This window comes from Carica papaya, chromosome 5 (genome assembly GCF_054855325.1).
Source record: "Carica papaya isolate Zhongbai chromosome 5, ASM5485532v1, whole genome shotgun sequence".
Taxonomy (NCBI): Eukaryota; Viridiplantae; Streptophyta; class Magnoliopsida; order Brassicales; family Caricaceae; genus Carica; species Carica papaya.
In genome coordinates, this window is record NC_142313.1 from 6556494 (window position 1) to 6581225 (window position 24732).

Genomic DNA, 24732 nt, shown 5'->3' on the forward strand with positions numbered 1-24732 from the left:
CTAATGAATTAAATTTATAAATTAGGCTGAAACTTATTCTGAGTTAATTATATTGAGCAAATGAAGTTCACATTATACGGTCCAAAACGAATACTCCAACTAGAGCATTGCACAACTAATCATAGCACAACCTTAGCAACTTGAAAAATTCTAATAGTTCACTAAGAGTGGAGTACAGGCGAGAAAGAGAATTTTTCTCTGCTCTCATTAGTGAAATTGAATCTATAAATATACACTAGGCAACCTAAATTAACTAGGAGCATGTCAAGAACCTCAGTTCATAGAAACTGATTTCTTTGCATTTTTGATGTCATTTACAGAGGAGTTCCTTGCAACTATTTAACAATGCTATTTGCCTAACTCATTAACAGAATGACCCCAACGCTTCATAAGGGGTAAGACAAATGGTACACAATCTGGGAGAAACCTTATTCCTCCCTGCTATACCTGTAAATTAAGAATCGCTTCCCCTGCAACAACAATTAGACAAGTTAATCACAGTTTGAACCCACCAGAGAATTTAAATTGATTTCTTATACACGTAATCACTATAAGCTGATGATTTCAATACCTCCATAAATGTCAGTCAACAGCATAAAAGCTATCTATAATTCTAGCAACAGAAAATATGCAATAAGGACTGCTCTATTTTTTTCTTTTTACTTAACATAGTCAGTAAATTACTAAGAAATGGTTATATCCTCCACAGGAACTGTGGAAAAATTTTTAAGTGGTCTCGTGATCTGTATAAATAAAACTATCAATAAAATGTGCATTTGAGCACTGCTTCAAAATATTTTTTTCTTTTGAAATAAAAATAGTATGGTATAATTCATTCATGAGCATCAAGGGGATAAAAACTCATATATAATGTTATTTACATATCAACCAAAATGTCAATAAAGTTCCTCAAGTCTTCAAGTGAATAGAGAGAGTGACTCAATAAAAAAATATAAAGTTTGAAACTATTTACCTTTTAGCCTATCGAAATCACCTTCCACGCTCTCAAAAGCTCTTTTGTTTCTCTCTCTCCGCATCACCCAAAAAGCAGCAATGGCATACTACTTATTCCTTTCCACGCCTAAATTATTTTCCGCACCGAACCAATAATTAACTAATTAATACCCAAGAGGCCATAAGCATGGGTCCATATACACAAAAGGACACCATAGAAAGATATAATTGCACGACTGTGCCCTCTTTTTAGATAAGAAACAACCATTCATAAAAATTTTGCCCTTTCTAATCAGCTTGTTTAGAGTTAAAAGGCAACTTCTACCAGTCTCCCAAGCAGAAAAAGCAATTCTAGATAGAGCATTAACCTTCTAGATTTGCTGGAATGGAAAATCAAGACTCGTGGCTTTTCTTCTAGCCAAGTGATTGTCGAAAGATCTGACCAAGAAAGCCCCTCCAACATTGAGCCTCCACACTAGTTGGGCTCTAGTCCCATTAACCCTAGCAAGGGCTAAAAGTAAGTCTCATACTATCTAACTTCCCAATCATTAAGATTTTTCGTGACCTTCATAGTCCACTCTCCCTCCCTGTAACACCATGGTAGGGCTTCCTTAATCGAGACACTCTTGTGCCCAATAATAGCATAGATTTGGGAGAACTATTCTTTGATTGTGCCACCCTCCAATCAGGCGTCATACCATAAGCTGATCATGTTTCAGGGCCAACCTTCCAGCTGATACAGTCCTGGATATTACTCTTACCTACACAGATTTTTTTTTTTTTTTTGCATACCATTCTATGAGGTCTAGACAAGAGCCTAGGGCACTAACCTATAGCCCCACAAACTTCGGCGTGATCATCCTCCACCAAAATACCATTTTCATTCATAAATCTCCAAAGCTATTTCCCTTAAAAAGCCATATTAACCTCCAACAAAGATTTCAAACTCAATCCACCTTGGCACATGGGCTTTTTGACCTCATCTGAAGTCACAAGGTGATACTTTCTCCTTTCATCTGTGTCTCCCCATAGAAAATTACATTAAATTAATTCCCATCTCTTTGCTATACTTGTGGGGACTATCAATAAAGACATAGTAAATGAGAATATTAGCCATAGTGCTCTTGATAATTATGAGTCTCCTCTTGTTAGGTAAGAGATCTCTCTTCCATCCAGGCAACTATTGTTCAAACGTCGCCACCACAGAATTTCAAGTCGCAACATCTTTATTTTTTAGCACCTAATGGGCGCCCCAGATATTTGATGGGTAAGTCAACATTCCTACATCCCAAAATCCTAGCCAACCTGCTAGCATCCCTTCCATCATCCAATTTCATTAATTAAAACTTGGTACGGTTAATGTTGAGACCAGACTGCTTGGAAATTCAGCAAATGAATCTGAAGTTAAATAGAACCCTCTTATTTGGTTAACAGAACACCAAAGTATCATAAGTAAAAAATAAATGTGCTACCTCTACCATATGCTCATCATCACCCACCTTTAATCCTTTAAACATCTCAACATCTCTAGCCCTCAAAAGCATCTATTAAGTGTTTTCATTACAATGATAAATGGTAAAAGGACAGGGGATCACCTTATCTAAGAGTTTTGGAAGCTCTGAAAAAAGAAGATGGACCCTCACTGACCATAACAACAGAAGAAGTTGTAGAGATGCATGAGCTGATCCATTTGTGCCATTCGTCCATAAAACTGAGCTGCTTCAATATGTAAGTGAGAAAACCTCAATTAACATGATCAGAGGCTTTCTCCATATTGCATTGAACACCCTTCATATCTTGTGAAGCAATTCATTTACAATTTCATTTGTAAAGTTGCATTCGGAATCTGTCTGCCTTGCATAAAGTATGTTAACACTCACCCACCATCCTCCCCATCACTGTAGCCATTCTCCTTACCATTATTTTGGCAATGTGAGTTTATACACACTTTCTACTGAGTTAATAGGTTTGGAATCCTTGATATTTGTTGCTCTCTTCACCTTAGTATTATGCACTAGAAAAGTAGAGTTTTAACATTTAATGAAGGACTCAGACTCAAGAAACTCATTAAATAGTGTCAACAACGTCATCTTTAATCACATGCCAAAATTTCTTAAGAAAACCCATGTTAAAATCATCAAGCCTAGGAGTATTATCCTTTTTGCATTACATGAGGCCCTCTAAAATCTCCTCCTCAGAGAATCTCTTTTTGAGATTCACGACTTTGATCATCCAGGAACATAAAATTCAGGCATCCAATTGAAATCCTCATAGTATAACCAGTTGAAGAAATCCTTGACTCCTCTCAACTCCTCACACCTTAGTATGTGCTGTGTGCGTGCATCCCCTTCTCTCAAGAACATTTTGATGTTTTTTATCATGTTTTTAAATTTTCATTTACTTGATTGAATTAAATAAATGCATGTATGATGCTTATATAGTATATGGGAGATCCCATATTTTTTACCTTCATACAAATCTTCCCGCAACTTGCCCCTTTCTCTCCCGTCACCTCACTCTATATCCCAGTAAACACCCACCTACACCCATTTCTTCTATACTCAAATAGGTATGAGATAGAGCAGTCCCCAATCAAGACCTCCATGCAACTAAGGAGTTCATCATTCCATAATAAAAGAATTCCACCAGTTGCCCCATTTGCAGGAAGCTCCTTCCATCCAATCTCCATAATTTTCCAAAGGCCATGGGCCATGTCAGCCGAAGTGGAATTCACCTTAATTTTTGTAGGCAAATTACCTCAGGTTTACATTTCATCATACAACCCCTTATCACCGCTTCTTCTTGTGATCATTGATTCCCCTAACATTTCAAGAGATGATTTGTCCTCATAATGAGTTACTTTCACAATCACTCCCTCTCCCTTCTTCTCCCTCTTCCCCAGATTGTCTTAGTTGATGGTTAACTACAACTTCTTCAATTCTCTAGACTTATCAATCTCCTTGTCCCCATTCATCTTCTCTTTTTTCATTCTCTCAATCTCCTTGAAGAGAATCATGGTCTGCTCCTCGAGTTAATCAAAACTGATTCCAAGCATTTTACTGATCTTTTGTACGTTCTGTAGGATCCATCTATAACTGTCTCCTTCATTCAGCCCTCATTCGGTTCCCCATTCCCATTCTCCACGAACAACTCAATATCTTGCACCACAATCATCTTTCCACCCCCAAACTCCCCATCAACCCTAGTTCTCACAGTTGGAACCACCACCAACTGCAAAACAAAAGCCCCATTGGCCTTCTCAGCAGGTTCACGTGCAACCTCTCTTTCTTCTGCTTCCAGTGCCATTTCTTCTCCCATTTCTTCTTCCTCCCCCATTATACTACACTCTCCCCTTTCTTTGTTGCCTTCTCCATTGTCGGAATTTGTTTTAAGTCCCCTATCGCAGCCCCCACCTCTCATTGTTTAGGGATCTGCTCTTTCTCCCTAATACTCAAGTAACGTATTTCCTTCTCCTTGGGGATCAAGGATGACCATTCTTGCAGAGGCCAAACTCGCTCTCTTTTATCCATTTTCCTTTCATCAGCTAAGCTAAATTTCAACCCCTTGCCAGCTTCCATCTCATCATTAAGCTCCTTAGTCTGAGGCCTGTTCGAGGCCCTATCTCCCCCAAAACGATGCAACTTTTTTGAATTTTGATAATTTAAATATCAACTGCCCATCTTGAAGTTGAATCTCTTCTATCTTATCAAACTTCCCTCTCTTATTCTCATCACCACAATAGCAAAGCTCCTCTCTCCTTTCATCTCCAATCTTACGATCAGCTCCACCTTACAGCTTGGGTATCACAGCATGCTAGGAATGGTATTATGAACCACTGACACGCAATGCTCCTCTTTATGGGTGCTCGATTTCAGCATCTTTGGTTGCCCAAGAACCTCAAACTTCCTCCCCAACATTTCGAACAGCGCCACCATCATCCTCCACCACCCTTCGGCGAGTGAATCCTCCGTAATAAAGATGCGCCTTGATTCCTCCATTTTCTTCTCTGTAATGACCAAAAACTTGCCCCGGTTATTGCCCCATAGCCACCAAGATATTATGGTTTCTACCCGCCATATTCTGCCCCTAGAATTTCTTTCCTCTTGTCAATAAAACTCCTGTAGGACACCAACAGTCACTCTTCATCCTCCCAGAAAGTGATGGTCGACCTAAATCCCCTCACATTTTCATTCACCCGAATGCCTTCCGCTTTCTTCCATGCAAAAACGACATTAGAAGTTTTTTTTTTTATGGCAAAAAATTTTCTAGTCTAGAAAAGCATTATGGCCTCCTTGCCACTCGCTGTGGGATGCAAACAATAAAGAGAAAAAACGTTGGCCATATAGAGACGCTCGGCCTATGTCTGTACAGATTCTCTCAAACCTAGGCACGCTTCCCCAAACCGTTAATAATATCTATTGCTTCAAAATGTTTATCAAGCGAATACCACTGCTCTTGGATAGGCATTGCACTTTAAAAGCAAAAGCAAAGTTTAAAAGTAAACTGCATAAATTCCAGGGCTTTACCATGCATTTTCTTGACAAAATGTTCAAATTCCATGAAGTTTTGTCGGTCCATGAGAGTTGTGCTGAGCCTAAGGTATATAAGAGATGAAAGATGTCTTCCATCTGGATCATTAAGTGGCTTGGCATTATCCAGTATCTTATTATACTCAATTCTACCATAGCAAGGAAGAGCGTTCTCGGTTGTAATTGGTACGTTTACATCCCATGCAGCATTCAGTACCTGAAATGGGAAATTAAAGAGCCAAATATCAAGATGGAAAGTTCAATGTATTTTGATGGACTGTGAAAGGACATTTCCTTGCATGCTATAGTATATAATCTTCTCACTTAAATATTAAATTTTTTTGATGGCATACCAAAATTGATAAATTGATTCTACCTGCCATGTCAACCCATCAGGATCTGCTAGTGCCCCTGCCAAATCCTCATGCTGGTTTAATATATGCAATTCTGCACACGCAAAATTCAAAGCAGCTCCATGCTTCTTTAGCATTGCCATGATTGCAGCATAACCATCGCGGTTACATGGGTTGTAAAACCCAGCAGTTAATTCAGCAGCATGACTGGCTGTTTTGTACCACCAATAAATACCTGATAGCTGCTCAGCAATTAAAATACCATAAAACGTAAAATATTAAAACTAATTTGAAATCAGGAATACATAAGCAATTTACACACACTTGTGTTTAGCCATGTAGTAAAGATACATGCAACATAGCTTCAAATTACTATTCTGTTATCAGCGCCTCCAAAAGAAAGCCCACAAATCCATCTAATTTCACTTGAAAAGTGATTTTAAATGTGCCTCAAGTTGCTCCTGCTTGAACTGGGATTTTTATTCAAGTCTGGTCGTTTCAGGACCATGTATCTTGCAGGGTTGTAGCTGGGACTGATAAGAGGCATAGATGGATTTTTAAGAAAGCATAATTTTTCCTTTCGTACCATGGCACAACTTTTATGCCATAGTTTTATTAGGAATAAGGGCAGATCTATTCAGTCATATTCTGAATCAATATAGATAGGACTGGCTAATATAGTTTCGTCATGTCTTGTGCCATCCAAGTTAAAACTAGCAACCAAATGCTACTTATGCATTCTAGTCGTTGATCACGACCTTCCATTGAATTCTTTAGGTGACGCCATTATCAAAGCATGAAATCAACAGGTTAACTAATATTGATATTAAGGCCAAGCATCTGCGAAGCCTTTCTATTTCTTTCAGCTGACTAATTAATTTCAGTCCATTCTTTTCACATGTTTGTGTCATCTAAAAAATTCATAAATTGATATTTGAACTCAGGGGCTTATCACTGATTGGAGGTTTTATAAAGGTCTGGTATTCGGCCACATAATTTGGCAATGAAGCTTGAGATTGACGCTGCAGGCATTGAACAATAAAAAAGATACAATATCTGACTGAAACCTTAATATCAAAACTCCAAAGGAAATGTACTTTTCATGTAATGTAAAAGCATATCCTATTCAAAATAAAAATGTAACATAAAAGCATATGTTTATGGCTGGCTTACTTTTGCAGCAATGCAGGTGCCTTCAAATGCTAACTTTGCCAGAGAGAGTACCCGATCACCATGACTGACTAAAAGCTGGGAGTACCAATTAAGAAAGAACCTACCATAATATCCATCATAATCACCTCCATCACAAAAGAAACCCGTTTCATGTGGCTGAGAATTATAAGAACCAGCATTTTCTGGTCCCCTAGCCCAAAAAGAGTGTCCCCTTGCTTCTGCTGCCTTCCTCAAGCTCTTCAGTAAATACTGATCATAGCACTGCCGTTTAAAAGGTAATGATCAGTAGCAGGGAGAGTTTACAGAGACCTTTCTCGACAAGTTATAATTGGCAATCAGGTTAGGAGGATTAAAAAAAGAAAATCCCCTCCCAAACGTGAAGTAAGAAGGTTAGAGAATGACTGATCACACAAAATTTGGAGCAACATTAATGAATTGCTGTTAACCACAGCTTACATATCATTCTTCAGTTTAAAAAAGAAAGACTTTCAATCTTGGGTCATGTAAAACTTAAAAATCAGGGAGTCTCTAAAACAGCAACTACACTTTATTCTACCTAAGGGGCTTCTTTTTTATAGGAAGTCTGCCAAGGAGGTTAGCACCCAGAAAGCCTTTCCTAAAGCAGCTAAATAAAGGCAGACTTGCATTACTCAGGAAATTGATTTTAATCACAAAGCAAGATACCTGAAATTCTCCAATACCAGGATATCTCCAACCATGCTTCACAGGACAGGAAGGAAAACGCAACTCCCCACAGGGGCCTAGTCCAACTTCAATCATGGAGATGATACCGTCCTCAAAGAGATCATCAAACTCTATCCGGAAGCTTCTCATGTAGTCAAAGTATACCTACATCGACCCACCAAAATACCAGTAAGTTTATGTTTGACACCGTTAGCATAATAAATAGGAAAACAGCCAATTATTGTTTTTGATAGAGTTCAAAAGTTTGTACTCCAATATCCGGATATAATGAACAAATCACTGCTAATCCGGTTCATAGTTTAGCAATATTTAGCTTTTTCCAGATCTAATTTCGTAAACTGATTTCCTACATAAGAATGTATATTTAAGATCCAGAATTGCATAATTTATATATGGTTACAGTGTTCTTTCTTTAGTAGGTTTATCAATCCCAAATTCTCAAAAATTATTTTTAACCTCTAAGCTTTTCTGAGACAGATCGGTGTTCTCTTGCTTTGCTTTGCCTTTTTTATTGAAAGATTCTCTTTATTTGTCTTCTTTCTTGCTTTAGTAGGAGAATATATCATCTTCCTTTTTTGTACTCTTCTTCTCCTTCATTCTAATATATAATTCTTCTTATCAATACATGCACATACAATTTTAGCAATGGTCATACAGAAATTTAAATATCACATGCATAGTGCCAGATGGTCATATCAAAATGTGATACCTCAAGAGCAGTTCGACCCCTTAAAACTCGTTCCTTGTCAATCCCCCATGAAAGACATTCAGGGTTTCGCCTTCCCTCTTTATCAGTGAAAAATATATCAGGGTTATGTCGACCAATTTCTGCTACCCAATGAGGCAAGGGAATACAAACATCATCGCCAACATTGCCACCACATTCATGAAAGGACATCACAACCTGAATCAATATCAATCTTCAGAAACATTAGAAAGAAAAAGCAAGTTTTTTTCTAATATCAAGCCAGCAAATTTGACAAAATGAGAGAGAGAATGACATTTAAAAACTAGAGACTACTAGTGCAAATTCACCCGGTAACACCCTAATTTTGTCCAAACTCATCTTTATTTATATTTATTTTTTATCTTTGTTAAAAAAATAATAAATTAGGTTAAAAAGTATAAGGGTAAATTATATCATATGTAATTAATAATAATTAATTGTTCGTTTTATTTTTTGTTATAAAAAACATGTATATATATATATAACTGTAATATTCAATAAAATACACATTAAACTATTTTTAACATGTTATCAAAGCTCTAAGTCAAAAAACTAAACTTCATTCAAATCTTATTCGCTACCATTGCCGAAATAATAGGGAGGTTTGGGTGGGGAAGGCTCTCTCAAAGATGAGCATAGACCATATGGAGTGGATTTATGGAAGAGTATTATGATGAGACGACATAGTGTGTATGAATGCACCAAGTGGAAGGTCGGAAGAGGCAACATGGTTCGTTGTGGCAAGATGATTGGTATGGAGAATGTTTTGTGAACCTGTATCAGCAGATTTTTGCCTTAGCACAAAAGAAGAATTTGCTAGTTAAGGAGGCTTTTGGAGGAGGAGATGGTAGAAGGGAGTGGTCTATGGATGTGACTAGAAATCTCAATGATTGGGAGGTAGATGAATATGAAGCAATGTTACAACTCCTGGTCACTGTCAGTTCTAATGACAATAGTGATCAATTTGTTAGAATTTGAAAAAAAAATGGTGTCTTCTCAATGAAATACTTTTATAAGCACTTGGTTGGTAATGCAAAGGTTGGGGAGACATGCTTTCTGGTTAAACAGATTTGGAAGATGAAGACTCTACCTAGTATTAGCTTTTTTCCTTAGGAGGCGGGTAGGAAAAATATCATGACAATAGAGAAGTTAATGACAAGAGGGAGAACCATGATGAACGGTGTTATCTAAGCAAAAGCGAGACTGAGACTTGCAACCATCTTTTTCTTTCGTGCCTGGTGGCATATAATCTTTGGATTATGGTATATAGTTTCATGGGGATTAATTGGGTTATTGTTGGATCGGTGAAAGGAGAGTTGATGGCTTAGGAAGGGATTTGTAAAAGAAAAGTTTTGTTCAACTTATTCCCTCAACCATTTTTTGGATGATTAGGAAAGAAAGAAACAATAACGCTTTTGAGGGAATAAATTGAAATATTGTTAAAATTAAAAATAGATAATTTTATTATTTTGGGTACATGATTTTGGGACATAATTTAGATAGAATGGAAGATTTTGGGATCATTGTTGACATGTTTATAAATTTGTAAATATTTTGCACATAGGTGGTATTCCCTTAACGGCAATAATTTAATATACGAGTTATACTTTTTATTTTTTTAAAAAAACATTGCCAAAATAAGAAAAAACCCTAAAATGCGAGTCAACCTTCATCAGTAGCCATCGTAGTCAAACCACTGACCATCACACAATGGCCATCTCCACAAAGAAAAGCTTTGTTCAACTTATTCCCTCAACCATTTTTTGGATGATTTGGAAAGAGAGAAACAATAACGCTTTTGAGGAATAGAATGAAATATTGTTAAAATTAAAAATAGATGGTTTCCTTACTTTGGGTATATAATTTTGGGACATAATTTAGATAGAATGGAAGATTCTGGGATCATTGTTGACATACTTATAAATTTGTAAATATTTTGTACATGGGTGGCACTCCCTTAATGCTGGTGATTTCATATACGTATTATACTTTTTATTTTAAAAACAATTATTACCGAAACAAGAAAAAACCCTAAAAAGCAAGTAAACCTTCATCGGTAGCCATCATAGTTCAACCGCCGACTATCACACAATGGCCATCTCCACAAAGAAAAGATTTGTTCAACTTATTCCCTCAACCATTTTTTGGATGATTTGGAAAGAGAAAAACAATAATGCTTTTAAGGGAATAGAATGAAATATTGTTAAAATTAAAGATACATGGTTTCATTATTTTGGGTATATAATTTGGGACATAATTTAAATAGAATGGAAGATTTTGGGATCATTGTTGACATGCTTATAAATTTGTAAATATTTTGTATATGATTGGCACTCCCTTAACGCTAATGATTTAATATACGTGTTATACTTTTTATTTAAAAAAAAATCATTGCCAAAACAAGAAAAAACCCTAAAAAGCGAGTCAACCTTCATCGGTAGCCATCATAGTCCAACTGCCAACCATCACACAATGGTCATCTCCACCAAGATCCGTCTTTATAGCTAGATCCAGCTCCTCAACCACAGCCAGCTGCGGTCGCCCTCAAACGCACATATGTGCGACCGAAGTTGCCACCATTTGTGCAACCCTCAACTGCCATTGCCTAGATGTGCAACCCTAGCCACCACCTTTGAAGATTTCCACAATTATGCATACACGCCCAAACCTAACTGTCGTGGCACACCTCTATGCACCACTCTTGACAGGGTGAAAATCTGTCTGTGAGTCGCTCCTCTGCGCATCGCTCCTTTGTGCATTTGTCGACTCCAGCACAGTGCGTTTCTCCTCTTCACATTACTCCTTTATGCATCCGTTTGCTACTCTCTGCACCAGAATTGCACTCTGACATGGTGATCAACTGCTTTTGCTTAGCTAGTGCTCATTCTAGCGGCCTCCTTGAGCAGCCACACACTGCCAACCGCACCCTCCAATGGCACAACTATTCCAACCACCATCATTAACCCTAGCACTGTCCAGCTTATCTTCCTAATCTAGATTTAAAGATGCTACAGGTTACGTCTCAATCCATACGCTCACACTCCCATGTACGAAATACCTCTAAAAAAGAGTGGGGACACAAAACTATCTCAAAGAATATTCTCAAACAGGATCATATGCCCAACCGACAAGAAAAAAGAAACACATGTCAATCTTACTGCTTTCAAAGCTGAGATTGCACAACTACAGAGTCAATTAGAGGACCTTAAGAGGCCCACATGTATAAATGTAACAAAAAACTCAGGTACGTCTTAGATAAATTCTTTAAAAATTCTTGAATTGTATACTCACAAGTCACAGATCATATGACCAATATTTCTAAATATTTTCATACACATGTTCCATGTTCAAGTAATAAAAGGATTATCACTTTAGATGGTTCCCTCAATAATATTGCAAGGAAAGACAAATTAAACTTAGTCCTATCTTGTACTAAAAAATATGTTACACGTTCCCAAACTTTACATTGATTTTCTGTCGGTCAGTGAGTTATCACAAGAGTTGAACTGCAACCTAACATTTGATTCTTCTTACTGTGACTTTCAAGACCAGAATTCGGGGAAGATGATTGGATGTATTGAAAGCAGAAACATACTCCACTACTTGGATGCACCTGGGGGATCATTCACTGTTGTTACTACCGACCTCGCACGTAAGATTTGACTCCACCATAAAAGACTTGGGTACCCATCATTTTCCATCTTAAAGTGTTATGGTTCCCTTATTACTTAAGAATTCGAAATATACAAATTTACACTTTGATACTGTGAGTTTGTAGAATAAATACGTGTGACATTTCTTATCAGTAATAAACGAAGTTTAGTTCCATTTTCATTAATCCATAGTGATATTTGGTGATTAACTTACACGCCTAATGTTTCTAGGGCTCAATGGTTTGTGTCACTTATTGACGATTGCACAAGGTCCACCTAACTGTTTTACTTAAAGCTAAATCTGATGTTAGTCATATGATACCCTAATTTTATAATATAATAAAAACCTAATTCAAAACTAGCAATAAAAGATTTCACACCAACAAAGGCAAAAAAAAATTTAATCATACACTTTTATCATTCTTCGTGAAAGAATTTTTCATAAATCATTGTGCGCCCATACTCTACAACAAAATAGAGTAGTGAAACACAAGAATAATCATCTTTTAGTCACAACCAGAGTTTTATTTTCGAAAACAATGTTACAAAACAATATTAGAGCAAAATCGTCCTTTCTGGCACCTACATTATTAACCATTTGCTTACTAGCATTCTTGACTTTAAAGGTCTTCCATAAGCATTTTAAATGTACCCAATAGTACGTGTTACAAACCATCTTCTCCCTTGAATATTTGTGTGTATCATCTTCATTCATGTTCATTCATATTAAAAAGAGAAACTTGATCTCCTGGCCATGAAATGTATATCTGTGGAGTACTACTCTCAAAAGGGATGCAAATGTCATCATCTACCTGTCTATAAATTCCGTGTTTGTAAATATTATTTTTGCTGAATAAGAATCCTACTTCATTCAACTTTATCTTAAGGGAGAGCCTATATTGGAACATAAAGATGTAGAGTTCTTAACAAATTTTACTTTAGCACTTTTGCCACACAACCTTCTGCCACACACTCCAACACCAATACCACAAAAGAATCTTCAGAACTCATAAAAAAATTCATCTATCCAAGAAATCATACCAAGCCCTAAGTTTTCTCAGGTGCGTACAAGGAGGAAGATGTCGAGCACTGAGACTAAGTCGATCCAAGAATCTGACGTTGATCCTGGAACTGAGGTGAGCCCTAAAAACCTATACAGTATGATAATAATATACCTATTGTACTTTGTAAAAGTACAAGAGAATGTACTAAAAACCATCTTTATCCTAACTTGCAATTTGTATTATTTGATAAGTGCATGCCACCTCAAAAAAATTTTCTCACAAGTTTGACTATTGAGTCTATTCCTAACACATTTTCTGATACATATTTTTGAAAACTAAAAAAATAATATCAACATGGAAATATAGACATTTGAGAAAAACCAGACATGAAATGGTGGATCTACCCAAATGAAAGAAATTGGTGGGATGCAAATAGGTTTTTACAATCAAATACAAAATAGATGAGACAATCAAAATATATAAAACGAGACTAGTAGCAAAAGACTATAAATAGATATATGGGATAGATTACCAAGAGATTCTCACTAGTAACCAAGATTAATACTGTGCAAATTTTGTTATCCTTAACTATTTACTTTGATTGAAAACTGTAATAATTTAATATAAAAAATGTTTTTTTATATGGAGATTTCAAAAAGAAAGTCTGTATGAATATCCCAACAAGCCTTGATAGAGAAGTAGAACCAAATAAGGTATTTAAACTAAAGACGGCTTTATATGGACCCAAACAATTTCCAAGAACATAGTTTAACAAGTTCGCAAAGGTGATGATAGATCTGAGATTTACAAGCTCAAAGAGACTGTACCCTCTTCATCAAACACTCAGAATTAAAAGGATTACAACACCTCTAATGTATGTTAATGACATTATCATAATAGAAGATGATTAAAAAGAAAAACTGATAGTAAAAAAAGTGTCTAACAAATGAATATGAAATCAAAGGACTTGGTAAGTTGAAATATTTTTTGGCAAAGGGCACTACCAAGTTCGCATGTAAACCAACTAGCACTCATATTAATCTTAATCATCAATTTGGAATAACAGAAGAAGATAAGTCAGTAAATAAGAAAATGTATCATAAATTAATTGAGAGATTGATATACCTATCTCACACGAGACTACACACCGCCTATACAACGAGTATTATAAGTCAATTCATGCATATTTTGAAAGAAGTGCACCTACATGCAACCTATAAAGTACCACATTGCTTAAAAGCCTCATTTGGAAAAGGAATTATCTTTAGGAAGAGTGATAAACTACTTCTAAAAATCTATATTAATATAAATTATGCAGGGTCAACTGTAGACAAAAAATCTACCATGGGATACTGTACCTTCCTTAGGGGCAACTAAATCATTTAGAAAAGTAAGAAGAAAATTATAATTGTGAGATCAGGTGTAAAATTAGAATTTCGAGCAATGGCACAAGGATACATGAACTAATATGGATAAGAAAACTTTTGGAAGATTTTAGAGTCAAGTGGGGAAGCCTCATATATCTACATTGTGACAACAAGTCAACTATAAAAATTACACACAATCCGGTGCAACATGAACAAACTAAACATATTGAGGTCGAAAGACATTTCATCAAAGAAAACCTTGACAATGACCTAATATGTACTCCATACATGACTATCAATTCTCAACAAGTAAATGTGCTGACTAAATAGTTAAAGGTAAATAATATCTTATGTAATTAATTATAATTACTTGTCTATTTCCTTTTCTGTTCTAGAAAATCTATATATAATATTTAATAGAATACACATCAATCCATTTTTAATAATTTTTATTATTATTACTACTATTTTTTTTAAACAAAAATATATAGTTGTATTGTTATGTACACCAAACTGTGCAAATCATGTACAGGTATTTATAGCTTAATCCTTCATACAAAATACGTTTCTAATAGACTCAACAATAACTAGAAGATGACCCAAAAGCAAAAATTTAGGGCCCTAAGCTATCTATCTTTCAGTACATCATATTCCTTTGCGTCATCTCTCCTCAAAAACTCTACTATTTTTTTTATCATTGTTATTATTATTACTACTATTATTATTTTTTTTATTATTATTACTATAGTTATTATGGGAATTAAATTTTTTTTTTCATACTTTTATTTCAAAAAAAATATTATGGGAATTAAAAAAAGCAAGAGGAAAAAGGAAAAAGAAATTAAAAAAAGGGAGAAAAAAAAAGAAAAAAGAGAGAGTGAAGGACATTTAAAACTAGAGTCTACTAGTGCAAATTCCTCTTATAATACCTTAATTTTGTCTAGGGTAACTTTTATTTTTATTTTTATTTATTTTTTCTTTATTATTATTATTATGGGAGTTTTTTTTACAAGAAAAGGAAGAAAAATAAAAAAGAAACAAAAAAAGCAGAAAAAAGAAATGGAAAATGGGTCAGCCCAGAAAAGCACAAAAAGAAAAAAGGATAAGGTTTTATCTAAATGGATTAGGGGAATATCTGAATGTATCATTCCTTAGAATGTTTGGGTTTTGGCGGATTATAAGAAGAGATAGGTGATTAGGGGATGCATGATCAGCTGGAAACCTGATGTCATTTGTTTATAAGAATCCAAAATGGACGCTGTATCTGAACAGATTGTTAGGAGTTTATGGAAAATAAATGATATTGGCTGGAGACATTTACCAGCTTGAGGTGCATCGGTTGGGATAAAAGTCTTATGGAACGAGGAGTCCTTTATGTGTGAGGAGGTTCGTGGGTGAGTACTTATTATTTTGTCAGTTGGAAGAATGCAGTAACGGAGGAAAATGAGTGTTATCATAGTCTACAACGGAGGAGAAGGGAGAGAGAGAGAGAGAGAGAGAGAGAGAGAGAGAGAGAGACTTTGGAAAGATTTAGAAGAATGTAATCAAAAAAAGGAATTTCCCGTAGGTTGTGGCTAGGAAATTCAATAAAGTCTGATACAAACATGAAAGGAATGATGAAAACTTCCCGAGAGCTTGTGCTAATGAATTTAAGTGGATGATTGATAATCTTGATTTAATTGATTTACCACTTATGGGAGGTAGATAGACCTGGACAGATTAGAGACTGAATACAACATGCTCATGAATACTTGTTTCTTGCCAATTTCAAGTTTCAGGTACTTGCCAAAAACTTTTGCAACGGGCCATGTCCAACCATTTTCCTATCTGCCTTGTTGCCGATGGGATCAAATAGGACTCTTGTCCTTCTAGACTTATGGATAAATTGTTTAAAAATAATGATTTCTGTGCCAAGATAGAAGAACGGTGGAGAAGGTTTATGGCGAGTTGGAAAAGCTAGTTATAAAATTGCTCAAAAACTGAAGGGCATTGAAATCAAAAATTAAAAAGTGGTGTAAAGAGGAGCAGAGGAAAGTGATGCGCACATAACTTTTGTTTAAGGGTATTGAGGCACTTGATGAATTGAAGGGTGAAGATGTATTGTCTATGGAGGATCTGGCTCATATGGACTTATTGAAATTTGAATTAGCAAACTGTTTACATAAGCCTCAACAAAAATCAAGAACTAGGTAAATCAGAGAGGGAAATAGACAAAGTTCTTCCATTGCATGACTAATCATTACAGGAGAACCAATTATGTAGAAGAGAAGATGATTGATGACAGGTTGGTGAAGGGTAATGAAAGTTCAAGACAAGGAGCTAGAGGCTTTTGCTTAGCTTGCACCGAGAGGAGTCCAATTTGAGGCCTAAACTGAACGGTATCAATTTTAGTTCCTTGGATGAGAACTGTGTTTCACTCAAGAGATAGTTCACTAAAGAAGAAATTTTAGAAGGGCTTATGCATTATAGTTAGGAAGAAAGCTCAAAGTCCCAATAGATTTAATGAGTTTTTTGCAGAAATTTTGGCATGTTATAAAAGAGGAGATTCGAGAGCTATTCAAAGAACTACATAGGACAGGGTCATTCATGAAATCCTTAAATTCCTCATTTTTGGTACTGATATATAAGGTGGAGGGGGAGGCAAATATTATGGAATTCCTTCCTATCAATTTTGTTGGGTACGTATATAAATTCATGATGAAAGTATTAGCTAAAACATTAGCAAAGGTGGTGGATAAAGTAATTGGTGAATGTCATCATACTTTTATTGAATGAAGACAAATTATGGATGCAGTTCTAGTGGCTAATGAGATAGTTGATGATCTGTTTTTCTGGAAAAGAGAAGAAATCCTATTCAAGTTTGATATGGAGAAATCCTATGATTAATTGGAGATCCACTGAATATATACTGAAGAGGTCAGGCTTTGGAGATAAACAGTGTAAATGGATCAACTCCTTGCGCGATTCTGGTAAATCGGGGTTCATCTTCTTTTTTTAAGGCTTCCAGAGGCCTTAAACAAAGTGATCCACTATCTCCTCTACCATATATCATTGTCATGGAAGTTCTGAATAGATTGTTGCTAAAAGGCAAGGAATTGCATTTGTTTAGAGGACTAAAACTGGGAGAATGAGAGCAAATTGAAGAGGTAACCCAGTTGTGAATAGATTTGAGAGGAAACTTGCAAGTTGGAAGAGGAATTTCTTGTCCAAATGTGGACATCTAACTCTCTCATTAAAAGCATTTTGGTTTATTTTCCTGTTTACTACATGTCTCTTATGACTATCCCCTATGAGTATCACCAAGGGATTGGAAGCTATCCAGTATAAATTTCTTTAGGGCGACTCTGAAGAGCAAAGAAAATACCATTTGGTGACATGGGAAGAGATGAAAAGACCATTGCAGGGTAATTTGGGTTTGAGATCTATTGTAGACATAAACCAGGCACTCCAAGAAAAGTGGATTTAGCGGTTTATGATATAAAATGACATTCCATGGACAAGGTTGATAGAGGTGAAATTTGGTATCATAGATAGAGAATGGTAATTGAGAGAGGTGTCAAGACCGCATAAGAAATGGGTGCAAAAAAGAATAAGCATGTGAATATGAGATGCATTAGGTGGAATGTTTTTTTTTTGAGATAAAAGTAAGTAATAATATAAAAGAGACGCTAACGGAGTGTAACCCATGTACAAAAAAAAGTTTACAGACATGTGAGAATATCAACAATAGAACCAAGATCGTCAAAAGAATTAAGGTTGTAGTCAAGAACAATGGAGTCAAAATAGTGCAGCCACTTATCCTTGATAGAAGCAAGATTAGTTTCTTTACTTTCAAAAATCCTATAGTTTCTTTCCTTCCAAATAATCCAGAGAATTGTCTATACCATCTATTGTTCAATTTGATGTCATCCCAAGCAAGCAGCTCACTATTAACAAAACCATAAATAACCCAGGAAATGCCAAACAGCTTGTAAGGACACCAAAGGAGAAGATGGTTACACGATTCAGCATTCTGTTTGCACATAACACACCAGTTAGCCAGAACAATTCCTCTTTTCATGAGGTTATCAAGTGTAAGAATAGCACCCATAGCAGCTTCCCAAGCAAAAACTGAAATCTTTGGTGGCACGAGAGAGGTCCAAATAAGTTTATGGGGGACAACAGATGTAGAAGCATTGCTGTCCATCAAAGTCCTGTATAGAGACTTAATTGAAAAGGAGCCTTTCTTGTATAAATTCCAGCTTAATTTATCAGACCCAGTGCCAATTTTTACAGTAGACAGTAGACGAAGTAGATTTTCATATTCCACCACTTCCCAATCTTTCAAGTTTCTGATAACAGCCACATCCCAAGTCAGAGAAGTAGTAACCCCATAAGCATTTTCACTGAGCATAGCTTTCTCTCTACCAATGGAAAAAATTTGGGGAAATTGGTTTTGAAAACTCGTTTGACCACATCAAGTGTCCTGCCAGAAACGGATCTTATCCCTTTCCCAATCACCCCATTTGGAGTTGTTAAGAACAAGCTTGCTAGAATTCCAAATGCTCTTCCAAAGGCTAAGGCCAAACGGACTCTTGTCCACAATGGCAAGATTATGCACATCACCATCAAACCATTTACTTACAATAACTCTCTTCCATAGACTGTCGTCGTCATTCCAAAACCTCCAAGTCCCCTTTCCATGTAAAGCTTTGTTGAGGCTAATAATGGATTTAAACCCAAGACCACCAACTCTTGACAATTTTTTCAATTGATCCCAGTTAACCAAGTGAAACTTTCTATTCGAATCATCATCACCCCAGAAGAAGTGACATTGGATGGATTCAAGACGTTTAGCCACTGTCTTGGGAATAGTGAGCACCGAAAGATAGTAGATAGCGAGATTAGACAATGTTCTTTTGATTAGACTCATTCTACCACCTTTAGATAAGTATTTACTTTTCCAACAAGCCAACCTGCTTTGAAATGTGTCAATGACCAGCTCCCAACAAATGTTGTCCTTATGTTTGGCACCAAGAGGGAAATCCAAATATTTTATGGGGAGACAGGCAAATTTGCAGCCATTTTCCCCCAGCATAATCAATTCAGATTTATCCATATTAATTTTGAGTCCAGATACAGTCTGGAAAAATAGTAAGATGCACTAAGATGCAAAATATTACTGACATTATCTTGACAAAAGAATAGAGTGTCGTCTGCAAAGAACAAAAGAGAAAATTCCATTTGATGACTGTTTTTGCCCACAAGGACACCCTTTAGCAGCATTAAGGAATGAGCTTGCAAAATAATTTTGTTTAGTGCTTCCATAACAATGATAAATAATAAAGGAGAGAGGGGATCACCTTAGGATGAGAATAACCTTTTGGAAGCACTATTAACTTGGTGAGAGGGTGCTCAAAGATAGGTTTTCCCAAATTTTTGCGAATGCATGACATAAGGATATTTTTGTTTATGAGTCATTTAAAGGTAATAAAGGGGTAAGGGAGTAGTATGTGGAGGCAATAAGAACCCTCAACAACACGGAAGTTGATGAATATGAAACTCTCCTGAGTTCACTTGCTTTTGTATCCTCGAATAGAAGTGATAACCAGCCGGTTTTGAGCCTCATCTCTACAGGGATTCTTATGGTCAGGTCTTTCTATAATTTTCCAACTAAGAATGACTCCATTAAGACCAAGTTTCCTTATTGGAAAACCTGGAAGATAAATGCCCCTCCATGAGTGGCCTTTTTTGTTTGAGAGATTAGGTGAGCTTGCATTTTCACTATTGAGAAGCTAATAAGGGACAAGATTATGATGAATAGTTGTTTTCTATGTAAGAGGGCGGAGGAGCTTTATAATCATATTTTGCTTGAGCGTCCAATCGCATACAATCTTCGAACCATGGCTTATGAGTTCCTGGGGGATTAATTGGGTGATGGTTAGTACAGTTAGGGATGAGATCTGCGCCTGGAAGGATTGGGGGAAAAGCATGTGGCCTTCATCCGCCTTGCTATTTGCTGGGTTGTGTGGAATGAAAGAAACAGATTGGTTTTTGAGGGGATGAAGGAGGATATAGATAGGATTAAAAATAGGTAGGCAAGTGCCATCTTAGCTGAAGCATGGAAACAGTAGCAAGTCGAATACATATTAAATGGTTATGTTTCTGTGCAACATAACACTATATGTACTATAGGCATGCAATTCCTTGTGAGGGTTAGGTCAATTTACAGAAATAAGACAATAAAAAACACAGCCTAAGATGGCACCATAATATTTTCAGAAGTAGGTGAAAATCGTTGAAAAAGGAAAATTGAGGTAACAGATAAATGTCATCAACAGTGTGAGCAGGATCAATATTGATGTGGCTGAATGCCTGGAAGGACCAGCTACAAGTACCAGTTTAGTGCATCTGATATGAACTGACCTGTAACTTAAGCTTAAGCTCACGAATCATTTGAAAGAGCCTCCTGTAACCACTCCAGTTATACTCCAAGGGAGCATGTGCCTCTACAATTCCCCACCAACAGTCGACCATAACCCCATCTACATTGACTGACTTCAACGTTCTTAATTGCTTTAGTAAACCATCTGGATCAACCAATTCACACTTCATATTGATGACACCTAACTGCAAATCATCATGGTAGTTATTACAGAAAAAAGCACAATAAAGGAATCCCATGTATGTGACTATGTAAGCCTAAAAAAAAGAATCAACTAAGCATAAATTCTTCTCTTCAGTCAAAATTCTAAAAGAGAAAAACAGGATAAGTGTTATGCTTTTTATTTCAGAAAAAAAAAAAAAAGAGCAAGTGTGATGCTTCCTCACTAGGTCCCTGGTAAAAAGGATTTCAGAAAAACTAGGTCCCCGGTAAAAAAGAACATTTGGTAGAATAAACTGTACTTGGTTCAGATTATAGGAACTTACCGGTAACATTACATAAACAGGAACATATGGAGTGCCAGCAAAATTGCGCTCAGATAATTTTGAAGGTATATCAACAACCTATAGAAGTAAAAGAAATACATTGATCCATAGATAAAAACTGAACCAAGAGACTACCAAATAGGAAGAACCAAATCTGATTAAATTTTATATAAAATACAGAGAACCGATACATGCTCTGTTTGGGATGTTGCAAACAACACAAGCAAAGACTACACAAACACATGAGATTCCGCATATAATCCTACTATGGAAGGCTACTGAATGGCACTATATTTATTCAATATTGTGTACAAATACAAAAAAGCAGGTTATGGCAAGAATATGAACTATCTATCCGATGATTTAATTCACCACTAAATTAACATGATAAGTTGTTTAACTTAGTTTTAATTCAATAGCATGAATTCTATTGAATGCTACTATACCCATTCAATACAGTGTACAAATACAAAAAAAATGATATGGAAGGATGATGATAAACTATAGGTCTAATAATTTAGTTCGCCACTACATTGAACAATATTACCTGCTTGTCATTGAGAGTATCCACCGAATTTCCGCTAAGAGGATGACTCTCCGGTTGAACCCCTCCATCTCCAACCATGACTGAGGTCTGAGACCGAGCAACTGGGGATAAATCATAAGGTGAAGGAGTAGGGACAAAAACACCTTTCATGCGACATGAATTGTATTCCATGGAGCTTCGGTATCCAGAAGAGACTCCTCTAAGGACAGGTGGTGGAGTCTGTTGGGATGCCATATGCGAAGATGAAGAAGTCATCCCTGCGGAAGTGCCACCAACAGGCTTTGAGCTCTGAGAAGTTGAAGACAAAACGCTCCCAATTGTTAGAAGTACATTACAGTAAATTTCTCCTGCATCACATGATAAAACATAATACATACATACATATATATATAAAACATGCCTATAAATATACTAGCAAGAATGTTTGTGCTTGCTGAAGGAAAGATATTTGACGCACCAAATGCATATAAGCAACACAGAGCCCTTTGACTACCTAAAGATCCAAACCTTGTTCCTAGAAGTTCCTTTATGCAACCAAGTAACTCTCAAGCACGAAACTATAGTTTTCAACAATTGCATACAGACAACAGCCATGTTTTTTTTTTCTTGAAATAACAAACAACAGTCATGTTAATAAGAATGTCATCTAGACTGTTATGAAAACAAATGGAAGAGCAGACAGAATTTTGTGGATACATGTTCTTTGAACCAGTAAACACTTTTGAAAACATCATTTAGACAATTTAGACAGCCCCTTACTGGTGGAATCCCAAAGGACTGACCATATGGAAGCCTTTCTGCTTATAATGCAGCTAATTCTGTTTAACTATTTTATTGACTTATGAACTGAAAATATGCCACCATCATGCACTTAAGTAAACCTGTAAAATTGGTGGAAAATATTTTATGCCTAATTACAATATAGATATATTTTTTATGGGATCCGGTACATTAATACTAGTATGATTACCATCTTACTATTCTTTTTATCTCAAACAAAAAAATGATCACACCCTACTATAGAGATATATATGGGAGACCAATGTTCCAAGCCTACAAGAAAAGTACCTGTGACCTTGAAGGAAATGTGGTTCCATCTGGAAGTACAACCCAACCAGCTTCCCTGGCCAGAGCCGCAATGACATCATTGATATCAGCTCTCACCCTTAGATTATAATTCCCATGCCTCCTTAGGCCTGCCAAGATTCTTGCAGTAATAGCCCTCCGATGTCTTTCTCTTAGCTTTGTTCTCTCCTTTTCTTCAAGTGGTCTACATCTCCGGTTGCCTCCTCCACCACCCGGGGTGCTTACTTGCTCTTGAATTTGCTGATGATGTTGAAACTGATTACTACTGCCACTTGGCGGCATTCCTCCATCAACCCCCACCATCACTTGTGTGGCAATATGTTTCTCTCTGTTCTCTTCATCTTCATCATCTTCTTCCTTTACATCCATCTCCACGTCTTCATCATCATCTTCTTCACCAGTGCCAATCAATTTCTGCATATCTGTTGCCATAACCTCTCTCACTAAAGCTTGACTTTTAATTGTAACAACTATACTGTTACAACTTCTCTAAGGCAAATGCCATCATTACTTCTCTAACTTTTAGTAATTAATGCAATGGCTTACATCTTCCAAAAGATGTGGCAACATCAACTGTTATTTCCTTTCTGGGCTACTTTAGATTTTCCTGACAACATTGGAAATTCAATATGTCAAATTAACCATACAAGTTTTGCCAACTAGAAAATTAATAAAAGAAATCTCCCTCCGTCGGGGCAGAAAATATACATTTGACAAAACTACAATAAACTGTCCCCGAGACAATAATTTGGTTTCGGAAAATTAAATTCTTCTTTCCTTCTGTGTCTTCTCCTTCTGAAGTTAAAGACAACAAAACAAAAAGGCGCCATATGTTGTCTTCCTGCGGTTTTCCAGCAATAAATGGGGGAAAAGGCTCAATATAAGTTAATGATACAGCTATATAGCTATTGGCAAGAACAAAAACACAACAGTAAAGAGAAGAACGATTCACAATGATGAAAAAGCCTTTTAGAGTTTCGCCATTCCAAAGGATCCAGAAAAAATGGAAGGTTATCTAACCTACCAAACAGGGGGAAATATGTAATGGGAAAAAGAAAAATTACCTTGACAGATTACTCAGTAAACCGAGTCATACTTTCTTGCTTAATTCTCAAGCATCCACTCCCTTACTAAAATTCGCCACTCACAACCCGATAATTCTCCATCACCACCAAAATTTAACCACTACCTCCTCAACCAGAGGTCAGAGGATCGTCTCCTCATGTGTTCCCTTCTCCGTCAAAACTCAAAGCAATGATCCATCTTCCAACTCGCCGAAACCAAACTTTACCTCGAATTCGCACCGCGCAAATCTGAGTTCCCCCGGCGACCGGGCGAAAATCCAGCTCCGGTTGACGGAGAGCCGCTGGATGCCGGGAGAGCGCAGAACCTTAGAAGAGGAGGAGAAATAGATGGTTTTCCGGCGGGTACGGGTCGGGTCCGGCCGGCAAGAGGAGGAGGCGCGTGAGCGATTGAATGCGTGCGAAAGACTAGGGTTTCGCGCGTGTGTTGGCTGCCAAACGTGTTGGCACGGATGTATGTGTGCGAGTTTAGTGATTGGCACGAATGAGGCGTGCGTATAAGCGAGAGAGACGTGAGGAGTGGGATAGACGGATCGTGTGAAGGAGACACGTGGAACGCGTGCTTGGACACGAGATTTTGGTGTCTTAAAAGAGAGAAATCTCGTGACCAAAGATTCCCCGTAACGTCCAAAAGACGGTTATT

General features: G+C 36.7%; 1 protein-coding gene across 2 annotated transcripts; it reads right to left on the reverse strand.

Annotated features, from left to right (window-relative positions):
- Nucleotides 1-21: 21 nt before the first annotated feature.
- On the reverse strand, nucleotides 22-24658 carry BAM7 (beta-amylase 7). 2 transcript variants are annotated; one of them, XM_022048630.2, is made up of 12 exons: nucleotides 24072-24655; nucleotides 23554-23614; nucleotides 22990-23429; nucleotides 21922-22209; nucleotides 21375-21452; nucleotides 20871-21074; nucleotides 8424-8618; nucleotides 7694-7858; nucleotides 7010-7270; nucleotides 5860-6078; nucleotides 5481-5700; nucleotides 22-470 (listed from the first exon to the last, which is right to left on the reverse strand). In XM_022048630.2, the coding sequence occupies exons 3-12, from the start codon at nucleotides 23425-23427 to the stop codon at nucleotides 442-444; spliced, it is 2097 nt and encodes a 698-aa protein (XP_021904322.1). In that variant the 5' UTR covers nucleotides 23428-23429; nucleotides 23554-23614; nucleotides 24072-24655; the 3' UTR covers nucleotides 22-441. The 2 variants fall into 2 exon arrangements, with proteins under 2 accessions (XP_021904322.1, XP_021904320.1); XM_022048628.2 differs by having other exon boundaries at nucleotides 22990-23614; nucleotides 24072-24658.
- Between the last annotated feature and the right edge of the window lie 74 nt (nucleotides 24659-24732).